At 40.8% G+C, this 14390-nt stretch overlaps 3 protein-coding genes across 4 annotated transcripts in view; 1 reads left to right on the forward strand and 2 right to left on the reverse strand.

Moving 5' to 3' along the window:
* Window positions 1–926, reverse strand: part of LOC117153457 (dexamethasone-induced Ras-related protein 1) — a 44855-nt gene extending 43929 nt beyond the window's left edge. The window contains exon 1 of the mRNA XM_033327528.2: window positions 383–926. The gene's annotated coding sequence lies outside the window, so the exon portion shown is untranslated. The remainder of the gene's footprint in view (window positions 1–382) is intronic.
* Window positions 927–2897: 1971 nt separating this feature from the next.
* Window positions 2898–3759, reverse strand: LOC117153392 (uncharacterized). The gene is made up of 3 exons (XM_033327395.2): window positions 3606–3759; window positions 3386–3547; window positions 2898–3214 (listed from the first exon to the last, which is right to left on the reverse strand). Exons 1-3 carry the CDS (start codon window positions 3670–3672, stop codon window positions 3108–3110), a joined length of 336 nt encoding a protein of 111 aa, XP_033183286.1. The 5' UTR covers window positions 3673–3759; the 3' UTR covers window positions 2898–3107.
* A 395-nt stretch (window positions 3760–4154) lies between these two features.
* LOC117153237 (uncharacterized) overlaps window positions 4155–14390 on the forward strand; it is a 247646-nt gene continuing 237410 nt past the window's right edge. Inside the window, exons 1-2 of one of the 2 annotated variants that reach the window (XM_033327080.2) lie at window positions 4155–4293; window positions 12360–12454. The gene's annotated coding sequence lies outside the window, so the exon portion shown is untranslated. Of the gene's footprint in view, window positions 4294–12359; window positions 12455–14390 lie in introns of those variants that run through there. The other variant, XM_076620678.1, reaches the window with a different exon arrangement.

Below are 14390 nucleotides of genomic sequence, written 5' to 3' on the forward strand. Positions count from 1 at the left end.
CTCGGATTGACGAAACCTATAGTTTATCCTCTGCCAGGTCGAATAACCTCCGTAATTCAGTCCAGTCACATCTCGTTTAGCACGATTGAATCAAAATGTACCTTGTAGGTGTCGCGTAGATGAACTGACAGAATTTCTATATCTTTTAAATCATTTCTCGCGCGATTGCCCAACGTGGTTCTTCGAATGTGCGAAAATTTGTCTTCGTGCAGCGCCACAACTCGGGAAAAGAATAGTAAAAATGCGGCGAAATAAGTCATTGAAACGCGAACATTCGTGAAAATCCGAGTACCGGTTAGAACATCGGAGGTGTTGTCGAAACCGGGAACGAGAATCGACGAATCGAGATGACACGAAGACGCGAAGAGCGTGCGATGCTTACCTCAGGGACGTAGGCAGAGCTTTGTAAGTTGAAAAACTTGAGAGTGAGGTTTGAGACATGCACAGCGATTGCTGTTTAGGACCCTGTTCAGGTCCTCGTTGCGTTCGCTGTTCTTTTTCTTCGAATCCTGTGTCTTTGGCCCTTCTTCCTTCGCCCGATAACGCGTACGCGAATCACTTGATCAAACACACGCGAGGCGAAGCGGCATCGACGAACAAGCGGCAATTCTTTGTTTGCCCCCAAGTTCAACCGGAAGAGGCTATATCACTTCGTTTTGAATGATGCTGTCGACCCTCCGACTCGGTCGCACCTGCGGCGTTCTCTTTGCTGTCGTTCCTTTTGCGAAGCACACGTCGTTCTCTCATTGATCTTGCGACATCAGCCACGCGATTATCCGCACGAGGCTGTGGCCGAGACGAATCACCGAGCAGCAGAGAAGCGACGCCGGTGCGAAGCGCTGACTGAACCACTGGCAAACCACCGAGGGGTGGTCCGTATCATGCGGAGGTCCCTCTACTCTCTCTGCCGCTCTCCTTCCTCTCTCTCCTCTCCCCTCTCCTGCTCGCAATCTCTCTCCCACTCATCCTCGCCCCTTCCACTCTATTTCCCTCAGTATTTCTGTTTTACTCGTTCATCCCTTTTCCTTCTCACTCCCTTTCGTTTTCTATTCTTCCACTTCCTACGGTCCTCGTTTTTCGTCTACTTCAACCCCGATACATAGCCTTATTCCTTCCGCTCTCTTTCGACTCTAGCCACATCTTACTTCAGTTTGCTCATCCTTTATACAGAGTCTCTCACTAGCTCTTTCCTTCTCTCTGTCTAACTCTTCCTCCAGCTAGCTCTCCTCCTTCCTGTTGCTCCTACACTCCCTTTTGCCCCCTGTCCATCCTTCCATTCCGCTAACTAACCCTCTCCGTTACTCCTGGCTGTTTCATCTCCCTCGACTTCCACTCCTCTTGCTTCTCTACCCTCGTTGCCACTTTCATCCACGTTACACCGTCGGCGTAACGGCGTATATACACGTTACAGAAAGAGGCACAGGTCGTCGTGATCCTACGATCCTGCGCTCTACCATCAGGTGCACCACCAGCTCTCCTGCTACCGACCAGGCTCAGACTACTGCTGCATACTTGATGCGGGCAAATACGTTACCGTTCCATGCTTCTCCGCGTTTTTCGCTCGAACATATGCGTCCCTGTTCGAATTTTGTTATATAAATATGAAACAACATAGAGTTCGGTTTGATAGAACTAAATAATTAGAAACGAAGGATTCTATATTATCTCTTTTTTAATTTCCATTGTTAACGTCAATGAATCACGTGATTATTAATGCACGATGTGTTCTGCAACAACACAGCTCAATTATGAATATATCAAACAATGGAATTCTATTGGAATTTAACACAACATTTAAGTATTGGCAGAAGAAATCTACCTTTTAACAACAAATGTTCCGTTCGATCAATCATTGTTCATCGCATTTCCTTTTTTTATTTTCAGTCGATATAGTAAAAATTATTCGTGCTAATCACGATTCTTTACATTACCCTGTCTTCCTAAAACGTTTTAATAAATACAGTCTTGACATTTGCATGATCAGTATCGGGAACAAATGTCATTGTAAATAACACGTGATGTGACAAATGATTAGTATCCGATCGATAACGGTTACCTTTTCTTAAATTATACATATTTCTCTAGTCGTAACGACATGCATCTTTCTTTAAAGTGTCTTGCATTTCTTAAGTAGAGAATTTTAAATCATATCTAATCCATAAAGTTTTAATTACAATATACATATGTATATATCAATTCCCGATTTCTCCCTTTAATGTAATTTTTTTCCTTTTTTTTTTTTTTGCTGAAATAATGTTTATGTGACGTGATTTTCCTAGCTCTCTTTAACATTTTGATATATACAGGCCTTGTGATTGTAACGTAACGCATATATGCATAAGTAGTCTATTGAAACGCTGTCCCGTGCATTTGACGTAAATAAACGAGGTAAATATAAACCTTTAATATAGTTAATTTTCAGTAACATCTACGTTGCAGCTTTCAATTATTTACACAACATTGGTTCATTGAAATTCACGTGGTTATGCTTCACTTGATCTTGAAGCTTAAGAGCATCTGGCAAAGTAAACATTCTCTGTTTCTATTCTCTACGACTGTTTTTCTGTTCTAAATGGCAGCAATGTGTAATTATTCGAGTAAATATAGTGTAGGAATGAGAGTGATAAATTAATATTTTAAAACTTAAACAAATAAATAGCATAATAGATATTCAATTTTTAACAATAAATTGAAGTGCAGTATGTTTATTCTTTATCGCTTAGAATATATTTAGAATAGTCTCTGAGTATTGGTGTGAGAGAAAGAGAGAAACTTCTTTATAATTCTGACAACTTGTTTCATAATTCATATTATTAAATTTAATTTTTAATGTGATGCAATAATTCGTTTTAATATCTTGCTTGGATTTTAGGAATGTAAAATAACATTCGTAATAATATTAATAAATCTTATTTATTTATACCATTAGATGGATTACATAATAGATACAGTGTTACACGTTGATTAAAGTTATTTAATCTAATCGTGTATTTTAGTTTTCCTGTTTCTCAATAAGATGATTTACGATTGTACAGCAATGTGTGTAGTCTTTATTTGGTAACTACTATAAATATTTATTTACTATATTCCTTCTGTCTGATATAAAATTAGATGGTACCAGGCATATGTATACTGTCAAATATAGTAGATATGGAATATTTTAAAGAATAATCCTTTCTAATATGTGCAACATGTGGATCGTCGGGTCTATAAACTGAAATGTAATAATTCTTAGAGTAAAATATTCTTTTCTAATCATCTAAAAAGTTAGAATAACATGGATTTAAATTTTATTGGTCGATGTTACTAAATATGCTAGGACAATTTTATTTGGATGCTTACATAATAATATAATTTATATAGTTAAAAAAATTTTAGTACTTACTGTTAATATGGTCGTAATATTTTGCAACAGGATTTGCATGAAGTTTCCCATACGAAACTATTATTATTAAAGGTATGCATATTATTGCAGTTAGAGGTGCATATGCTGCCACTGCTTGGTTAGATTCTCGAAACTCAAACCACAAGTGCTTCATTCGTTGCCCTGTAACATTAATTAAATTTGTACTACATATTCATTGTGTATTTATTATATGACGTACAAAAAGGTTTATGATATGCGCCTTTCAAGGCGTCTATAAATGCCAGTTTTCTTACTATTTTCACCATTGTTCTCGATTTATATAACTTGTCCACAGAACCGTAGTAAAACGTAAAACGACCTCTACACTATAGGAGTGTAACGCGGGTAATTCGAACTAATTTGTTCTCACAGGATTGTAGAAAGTAGTGAATTGAAACGATACTAATCCTTAATCTAAAGTTATTAACTTCATTTTCATTTATTCATTACTTTTTCCATGTTTCTAATTCTATTATTTAAAATCACAAACTTATTACATTTCATCAATTTATTCAGAAAAAGATGTTAATACATACTTCATATCTTATTTCATATTTTAAAAATATACATCCATATTGTTTCCTGTTACATTTTTCATACAACTTCTTGTGGAGTACAATCTTATTTGACTGAAAAAGAAAATAATTGCAGAGTCAATGAAAATATAATTTTAGTTGAAAACTCATGAGTATATTTTAGTTGCATCGTTCTGCCATCTTACGACCGGCGTGACAAGTAGAAGCTAAATGGCAGTTATGGCTGCCATCGCGAGGCCTTTAATTAGTGACAAGTGATTCGGAAGGGTGTTTTTCATTTTCAGTGTTAAAGGGATCGAGTATAATTTGTTAAAATTCATAATATAGGCCCTTATGGGCCACGATATTCAGGTAAGCGTGCGAATCTTTTTAAATTAAAACTATTATATCCAAATATTTAACGCTTTACGTGGTTATTGCACACCCTTGTTCCCACGCACGACTTTTTACATTTTTCTTTTGAAAAAATTTCGTTGTTTTTGCAAATGTCATTCGTACATCTGTATTTGTCTGAGTCGATATTCACGGGTATGGCTGGTCATAAGTTCGCTAATTGTAAATAGTCGTATCGAAACTATCCGGAACAAGTATGTAATCGTTTCAATTATGTCATTGGGATTTTCTTCCAACGAGGAGGCTAAAATTTCTTACTCGTATATCGCTTATGTTGCTTTTCATGGAAATTGAACAAGAGTATGGCTAATAAGGTTTTTATTGCAACTTTTAATAAATGTTTACTCTATTTTGGGGTTAAGTTGGGCCTCCCACATTGACGAACGTTACTTCGAGGCATCGATAAGACTCGATACTCTTGTGGTTACTACAGACGCAGACAGATGCCTCTACGTGTAGTAATTTGAAAAAACGTTCCTGTTTTTTTTTTATATATGGTGGTATCCTGCTAAAAAAATCACGAAGCTTTTTCGTTAGATTTTGTAAGTTATTATTATTAATTATTATAGTCTTATCAGAAATTCTATACGAATTTACATGTTTTCAAAAATCAAGAGATATAAGCCGTACTGTATATAGACACTTGTAGAGATATGATTATAGATACGTACTTGTAGATTTGGAAATTAATAACAAAATCTTCTGGACATTTCACACGATCTTTCGTCATGTATCGTTTACCGTACTTATTTCGTTTCTGGAAAAAAGTACTGCTACTACTTCTCCACCAAGCTATCAATTACCAGGAAAAAATTGGACCACTGACAGATCGAACTGGTCGACTCCATTTTCCGTAAATTTCTTAATTTTACTATTACAATACGTTATTCGTGTTTAATTTTTCAAAAACCGAACAATTAATCTCGAACAGTTATCTCTGTGATTTAAACGAAACGAAAAGAAGGGGAAGAAAGGGAAAGTTCATAATCGATAGCGTAAAACATCTAAGCAAGAAGGAGAAGAAAAAGGAAAGAAAATTAAAGAAGGGGAGAAAAGAAGAGGGCCGTATAGCCCGATAAATTGTCTATCGCTTAATTGGCTAGTTTTTTCTCTGCGTTCGATGCGAATAGTTCGACGAAAGAAAGAAGCAAGAATTGACAGTGATCGATTCGGTGGATTCGAGTGGATCGCGGTGGGTGGAGTGGAGAGGGAGGTTCGCGATAATTACAAGCGCGTTTCTTGCTCGGTGCTCGCGCTCGTCGAATTCTGACTCGCGATTCGGCCAACGTGGCTCGCTTTCCGAGTTAGCCAGCGCTGCGGAATTTCGGCGTTCCCCGGGAAAAAGCAAGTAGAGGCTTCTCCGATCGTCCACAAAAACTTACGCTTCCGAACCTGGCGACACGTGCTCCGACAGGACCACACACGTGGCTCCCTAGTTTCCACCCTTTCCCCCTTTATGTCTTCCTTATTTCGTTCAATTTTTGCACGCTTCCGATCGCGCCTCCCTCTTCGAGGAATCGAAAGGGGATCGGCATCGTTGCCCTACTCGTCTTCGATGCAGTTCGAACCAGACGCTTATCGAAAATAAGAAATTCAACCTGTTCCATCATCATTTAATCGAGAAATTCATTTGATCGGCAACTAAGTAAATTCTATTCCGATAAATAGAGTTCTATCGTATTGACATAACTCGATATGTTACCGCGTAGGGACCTGTTGCTTCTTGGTTGGACATTTATGAACGATTTCGTCGCGTCGAAATTATGAAGCTCGCGAATTAGATGGCTAATTCAAGAGTCGTATTTCCGATAACAACACGCATTATCGCCCTGTGTATCGTATTTTATCAACCTGTTACCTATTATCGCGTAGATTTGCCTGATGCAATAACGCCATTCGTTGCATGCTTTATCTTATATGGAAACTATGTTTATTTCAAAGATTAGTAAGCCGTTTTAACGACGCACCACGTTATCCGCTATTTTTAAGCTTAAAGTTTTATCGATCGTCCCTATCTACCACCTCAAAGAGCAAAAGTTGCCTCGAAGATTCTCCATCTGATACGTCCATGGGCTAGTACACGGTACACAGATTTGCGTGTCGAGTCGCACCGATATTTATTCATGGCACTGGTCATGCAGTCGCGTTCGCACCTGCACCGACACCTCCCTGATAAAATCTACTCCTGTTGCTGGACATTCGATTTCCCGATTCACCTTATCTCTTTTTGCTTGACGTCGTTACCGGTTTTTCAAAATTCCCGTGTACCGCTACTAGGGAATTTCCTATACGTATACGGTACACTTCGGGTATTCGTGAGAATAAGTCAAAAGAAAAGCATAATGAAACTCTTTCGATTAATATCTTGCTTTTGATGTACGAGAAACAAGTAACCATTGCATCGTTATTTCGAAATTGTGTTCGCGAGCAATACAATGTAATCGAGTGAGTGGCATGTGCAGCTTGTAAGCTCGCTGCCAAACTTATTGTTTTAATTAATCCGGATTTACGGTGCAAAAAGACGAGTCTAAGGCGGACAAATGGTCGTGGTCTTCGGTGGGTTGGCAAGAGGCGCGGACACATCGGCGGGAAAACGGCGCTGACCTGCGAATGCTGTTGAATTGTTTCTAAAACAGCGACGCGGATAGTTGCTAATGAGTTCCCAGTAATATTTAGGTTGGACTGATTGATGACTCGCGAGGAAATTTGTTTTCTCGTTTTATTTAACCGCTATGGTGACAAGTATCGTCCTTTCGACTATCGGTGCGATCATCGTTTATTATTTTCCACCTTGTAATTACGATTCGCGCCTTTCTAATTGTCCCAGAGAAATACGTTTAATCGAATCTTGGAGAAAATATTTTTTTCTTTCAATGACACAATGTTCTTTGGAGTAACTTTTCATCTTCCGTTTGATTTGTCGATCTTCTCAAGATCCCGCGTGTTTCTATTAAGAAATTCTCGTTTGGTGATTCTGGTATTAAGGGTGACCTGTTACATGGTCAGTCGAATATTCTTATCGAACCAAGTGCATTAACTGTGTCTCTCAGCGAACCGAAGCGTTCTGGAACTCAACCAACCTGCTTATTCTACTCCTAATGCACATACATATATTCGTGACAACTTAAGAACATAATGTAATCAAAGAGGTATTCACCTGTTGAAATTGGATAGAGTCCATTGACGTCGTCACACTTGCTTGCATTTCATTACCAAGTAAGATATGACTCTACTGCTAATCATAGTTCTGCCATCAGTTAGCTTTCCCTCTACGTTAAATTTCCTTTCGGGTCTTCCACTATGTATTATTCCAATTTTATCTATAAATTCTAAATACAATCACACGACAAACAATTGCTATAAACTACAATTTTTTTCGTCCTATTCTTTCAATTTCTTTCCTCTTTTTTTCTTTGTTTTTTTTTTTGCTTGTTATACACATTGTCAATTTCGCGATAGAGCGCAAAACCCTTTTCCTCGTCGCGCGATATTTTGAATCTGGCAGTGGGCAAAGCTGGCACAGATTACGCTTTGGCGTATTATTATGCGAAAGGCGTACAAGACGCGTAGGTCGGCACAGCGACGAGTATTATTGTCGTTTTGGCAGCTCGCGCGATTTTCGTGATTTAATGCACCGGATACCCTCGAGCGGTCGCGTTCGCCAATGCACTCGTCCACTCATTGAATTGTAATTCGCCTTTTTCGCGGTGTCCTACGAACAGTCTCTTTAGAGCTGCTGCGATCAGACTGCGATGCAATGTGGTGCATTAACGAAGGCATGAGGTATGCTCGTTGGTATGAGGAACTAGAGGATTTAAATGAACCTTTCTTGAATCTAATTCTTTGAATGGTAGTTTATTTTTATTCCTTCTACATGATTATATCTACATTCGCTGTTTGACCGTCAACAATGTCATACTAAGTTGCCATATCTGATACCAAGTAACTGTTCGAGCATATTTTACAACATCAAACGAATATTTCCATGGCACTCTTATATTTTATCAGATGATGGACGACAGTGGAATTATTATACACTTATTTGATGTTTAAAGGTTTCTGTGACAGAAATTTAAATGCTGAGCGCTCGTTAATAAAGTCAAGGACACGATATTCATCCTTATGGCCTGGTCGAATATAAATCATATTTTTATCGAAACGTACAGAATGAGCGTCCGGCGGTAATCCAACTTTCTCTCTCGTGAAGTAACCACAACGAGATCGATATCCTCCCGCTGGTAAACAGATCATAATTTCTGTCGTCGAACACGCTCATCGTCTTGTTTTACGATGGCCGTACGTGGCCTGCCATTTCGTTCGAAATGAATTTCCAGCAGGGCTCCGAGTTTATCGGCAAGAGTGTTCGATCGGTAATTTGTATTTGTCGTAAAGGATTTTTATTCAGCCGACTGTCTCTTAGTCGATGATTCAACGGTTGGCCCCCTTGTCACCGCTTTGCCGTGATACCGAGCTCCTCTTTTTATCATAAACAGCTTCTTTTACAACTTACAACATCGAGTCAGGATCGAGCGTCGATGTTATCCATCAACCGTTAAATCGAAGAAAGAATTTTTTCTTCAAGGTAGAATAAGAGAGGCGTGTCGTAAACTCGTCTCGTGTGGCGCCTCTGACCACCAAGTAAAAACCCTTGTCGCGTGTAATAAGCTATCGTCGCTACCGATCTCGAAAATGAAGTTGTACTTCGTGCCAAGTTTCGTCGACTGCCAAATTGAAGCGGCCGTAATAACGCGACCGAAGATTTTGCACTCGTCGCTTTCACATTGCGTCTCTTCTGCATCCATCGTTTCATTTTTCATTATGTCATACGTCCACGAGAATTGTATCGATATCAACGAGCCTGATGACGATCGTCGGTTTCCACGTCAGGTGCGTGCTTTGGCATCGGTTCAACCGATTAAAAAATGTCCGCTGACGGAAGATTATTTTTAAAGCGTCGACCGCGCTACGTGGAAAGTTTCGTTCGCTGTTCGTGCATGGCAGCTGTCTTTGGGATATTAGAGTTGGGAAAGAAGAACAATCCGAGAAACTTGGCTTGACAGTAGAACGAGGAATGTCACGTTCAGACCGTCCGTATAGTTTATAGTCAGACAATCGAACATTTCTTCCGTATTCTATCTCAATCAAACCTGAGACGTTCAGTTAAAAAGCGGAACGTGTTCATGTAATTTTCCATTAAATATTCATGTTGTATTCGTTTCATCGTCTGCTTGAAACTAACTAAACATCGTCTACGTAATTCAGAATGCAGAGATTCGACGAATACGTCTTCTTAAAGAGAGAGAGAGAATTAGCACCGAATGTAGATTTCGTAAACTTGTTTTCTAGCAACAGGATTTATTATCAAAGTGGACACGCAACAGCGTTGTTTAGATATTTAAACAACAGGTGCGACACGGTGTATATCATGTTCATTAGAGCGACGTTGTGTGCGAGTTGTTCGCGATGCAACACACGAGAAACGTTGTAGTGTTTCGGTGAAAAGCTGTTTGGCTGATGACTAGATAGCAGGTAACAAAACGTCGTTATAACGCGTACGAGTGGGCGCAGTTGAGTGCGCTGGTCCGTGTCCCGTTCCTCTTCCACTTTCATGCTTTTGACGCAGGTAATAGCAACCGCGACGTTCACTTTGTACCGTTTCGATCGCGATTTCTTCCCGGATGCGCTAATTTAACCCTTTCGAGTTATTACGCTGGCGAACAAGTTTCGGTCGATGCAAAGCGTGAAATTTCATTCGGCACCTAAGTAAACGCGTTCCATCTAACGACGTTACGGAAGGTGCCTCGAAATTGGATCTTTCATCGTCGCCGTCTATTTAGAATCTAATATTGCGCACATGCACGCTTTTGTGATTCCTTTCAATGGTTTACTAAGCAGGAAAGCTAAATATCGCTTGGCAGGTATGTATTTTTGAGCAGGTATTAATTCATCACAGCTGGTTTTACTTACCGCATCCAGTTAACCATTTTCAACGACGCTTGTATTCATACATTTTGGCATTTTACCATTTATTTGCGATTTTTATGGGGGCAGACTGAAAAGCTTGAACGATTCGAACACGAATCCTTCGCAGCTGATGTTATTCGGCGCATTTTTTTTTCAACCATTTCCAAGGATACCTCGTGCATTTCTTAGCTTTTAGCGTTTTGTAACGTAGGTATTCGAGATTTTAGAAGGACGATTTGAAAAGTTTGAAAGGCGAGCGAATATTTGAGAAACCCTCTCGTCGTGCAAAACGAGAAAACTTTTTCGTACGTCGAATAATAAACAAGGACAATTTCTCCGGATCACCTACACGACGATTTACGCAGGCGTGACGGCTAATAGCCGATAAGATCAACGATCGCGATTACTCTTATCGGTTTCGATCGATGCGGACGGTGGTCACGCGCTGTGAGTAGAATTTTCGTAGCGCGGAATCGGTTCGTTGGCGGAGGAACGAGGCGTGTAGCAATCAGTTGGAATCGAAAGCATCGATAAGCGATAATTCGAAATCATTGATCGTACTGTGGTAGAGTCAAAGCTACCTGCGACGGTAATTTATCGAGATTGTTAATTATTTAATCGGCAGGCTGGCGATCAGTAAATTGTACGTTCGCATGGTGGGCAAATTTATGGGGCGAAACGGTTTACAGCGAATTGCGGTTTTGTTCGTGTTTGGATGTCGGTTTGGGCGTTCGTTTCTAATTCAAGCTTAGTCGGACATCGCGGACTTCGCACCTGTCATCCGCTGCCAAATGTCTCGAATCATTAAAACAGAAAACGTAAACGTTTATGTTAAAAGTATCTGTTGAAGACATAAGACCGCCACTTGGCAGTGATGCTTTTGCCAAATACTTGTGCACCCGTCGGTCTTTCGGTTTACAGTCGCGTTCGCTTAATGACTCGTCAAATCGGCCGGCGCTGCTCCGCTCTGCTACTTGAAAATTGCTCGCCGCAAAAAATAGCCCTCTTTCTGATTACCTGTTTGCTTGTTCCTTGAAACGCACAGCTCCAGGCAGGATTCTACAGACATTTAACACGCAGGGCAATTTTGATATTCGGTTAAGGGAATTTTAACGTAATTGCCAACGTCGTTAATCATACAGAAAATACAATTATTCTATGATTCTATCGCAATAATCGAATTTGTAGTTTCGTCATGGATATTCCAATGAAATTGTGTTACACGAATGAACGCGGTAACGTTTAAAGCGTGATACGTCGAGGAATGCGGCAATTTAGCCGGCTGACATTAGACGAAGGTGCGAGGAATTTTGGTTGTTACGTATTCTGGGTATGGCGTAATCGGATGTTTCATACGTCCGGTCCGGTATGAATTATTTCAGCGTGCTCGAGTTATCACATTCTCGAAATAAAGATCGTCTCGGTCACGAAGCGGGGAATCTCGGGGCGCGGGAACGCATTTCCAAAAATTGAAGAGACCGTTGCCGGGCAACAGCACCTGTCCGACGTCGTCAGGCACAGCTCTGGATTATTAACTTCCGACTGGCTGAGCTCGCGATTTACACCCTGTATGTGGATTTATTGGTTGGTCGGCTGGAATTTGCCCTTTCCGAATCCGTGGCGTTGCCCGATTCGCGTTCCTGTTTTTGTTATACAGCTGAGTTAGCTGCTTTGTCGCGTGACACGCAACAATGTACGCGGAACGGTTTGCTAAGACCGTATCTGTTTCCTATTTCCATGAAATATTATTTCAGAAAGTTATATTTTCGAATATAAATATTAGCATTTCTTCGAAGGTCATCTTTAAAAATAATACAAATCATTTCTCTCTATTAAACGTGTTCCGAAACTGTAAAATTGGTGTCATTAGCGAGAATTAGGCGACCTTCTACATAATGACTGTCGGAGTTAGAGGTCACGTTTGTAGGTTGTATTTTTTAAACAGCTATATTTATCTCCGTTTAAACGATATTGATGCAACGACTGAGTTTTTTTGTATATTCAAGCGACAGTTTTAAATAAAATTTTCAGATAGTTACACGGCATCCTTTTGGTTACAGTTGGAGGAACGTGCGCAAACTTGAAACCGATGTACGAGCTCGATCGTCGGCAAAACCCTCGAGGGACTTTCCGATAGCATTTGTCTGGACAGTTGGTAAGCAAAGGAATTCCTTGTGTTTCGTCGCGGATCGTGTAAAAATCGGTCACGAGATCGTCGTAAACAGGCATCGTCGACACTAGAACCCGAAATAGTTAAGCCGAATTCTCAGACCAGCGTCGGCTTAGACGTTCACCGTTGCCATTTGACAACGCCTACGCGTCAGCCGCGTCTGGATTAGAATTCACTGACAGATTTAGGGCCGGTTTCGTAATACCGATTAAAGTCAGCGTAAAGCCTTAAAACAAATCGCGCGGGTACATCCTTCGAGAAGGATCTACAACGGAAATCTATTTATCCAAACCCATCGGAGAAATCGTGTAACAATCGTTCCCTGATTCTATCACCTATCTATGATTCTTCGTAAAATCGGCCGCGTAAAATATTCGTCCATCGATTTTTTTCAACATATTACGACATCTCGTTCGCTTCGTTGCAATAAATAGAGTTCGGTTAAATAAATTTCATCGTACCGCCAGTGGGAAAAATCAGCGATAAATTCGCTCGAACCATTAAATCGACTCTGCTCGCGAGCCTGTCTTTCGGTTGACATTCTTGTCTATTCGTTGGACAAATAGACGTTGACGATCGTTAACGGGACGATTTACGTTCGCGACTAACCGAGACGGGACGTCGCGTCGGTCAAAACGCGACGAAAGCTCGTTAATTGAACGTTTAATTGAACGGCCGGAGGGAGATAACGTTCAAGGGGGGAGGGGGGAAGATGGAGACAACCGGTAGCGAGAAGTCGTTTGAAAGTCACGAGGTTCGAATAATTCAAGCGACTCGAAAACGATCGAGAGGAGTAAGGAAGGATCGACACGCGGGTAAACCGGATCGGGGCTGGCGATCGAGTTTCCGATTCCTCGAGCCGCGACTCGATCTTTCCCGTTTACGATCGCGGCCACGCTGCCAGAGGGATCGTCGTGTAAACGCATCACGCGGATCGATCCTAATGATTTCCCTTTAGGAAGCGAAACGCCTGGACGCCGATTCACCGAGACCAGTTTGTCTCCTCGGACAATAACGACGATGCTGGTGGCGGCGATCCGCCGCAATGAATTCTAATTACCGCCGCGGTACTCCTCCATGCTATTTATGACGGCCAACTTTATATCTCGCTTTGCCACGGATGCGACTCCTTCCTTTTTGCGCGAACCGACATAGGTAGAATTGGGAGCTCTTAGGCGAGATTGCTTCGATTTCCTTTCCTTCGATTCCTTCGCGTTCCTTTATTTATTTAATCCCGATACTTTGAATGTTACGTATTTAGGCTGTTTGATTTTTTTATTTACGTGCTGCTTATGTCTATACGTATTTTCTATCATACGATGAATGATCTCTGTCCCTGCGCAAAACGTTCTTTCTTTATTTCTGATGGCGAATGAGTCAGAGAATAAAGCATACAGAGTAATAGACACGCGTAACATGAAAACCATAAAGATCATCTAAAGTAGAAGGTTGGAACATACGGAACCGTCAACTTAATTCCTCGCAAAGATAAGTCACCGAACAACCTGCCTAATGTAACGTAAGCACACTTATCTCGTGCGACCGACTATGATCTACGATACTAAAAGGGTGATAAACGTGTTTCTCCTTCAGCAGCATCTTAAATCAGACTCGTGTTCCATCGATCAAACGGAAGGTAAATCCCACCCCAAATGGTTAACAGGGTCCCCAACACTTTAACCCACGGCTTATTCTTGGCGAGGCGGATGAAGCTATACCATGGCAGTCGTAGCCGCAATTAAAAATAACTATGGCAGGGAACTATGTCGCATCTCCGATGCAACGACTCGTTAATGTTGACGAACCGTGGTCGTGATAATTCCTTAGGTAGGATCAAACCAGCTCCTCTTTAAGTCTCTAGGAATCCTTGGTATAGGTAGCTATCCACGGGTGTCCTCGAAGTCGCGGTAACATGGAACGA

This window comes from Bombus vancouverensis, chromosome 1, assembly GCF_051014615.1.
Source record: "Bombus vancouverensis nearcticus chromosome 1, iyBomVanc1_principal, whole genome shotgun sequence".
Taxonomy (NCBI): domain Eukaryota; kingdom Metazoa; phylum Arthropoda; class Insecta; order Hymenoptera; family Apidae; genus Bombus; species Bombus vancouverensis.

Coding starts and splice junctions, on each gene's coding strand:
- LOC117153392 (XM_033327395.2), bottom strand. CDS start 3,672: ATGGTGAAAATAGTAAGAAAACTGGCATTTATAGACGCCTTGAAAGGC. Junction 3,548..3,605: donor CGCATATCATAAACCTTTTT/GTACGTCATATA, acceptor TTAATGTTACAG/GGCAACGAATGAAGCACTTG. Junction 3,215..3,385: donor ATATTACGACCATATTAACA/GTAAGTACTAAA, acceptor ATTACATTTCAG/TTTATAGACCCGACGATCCA.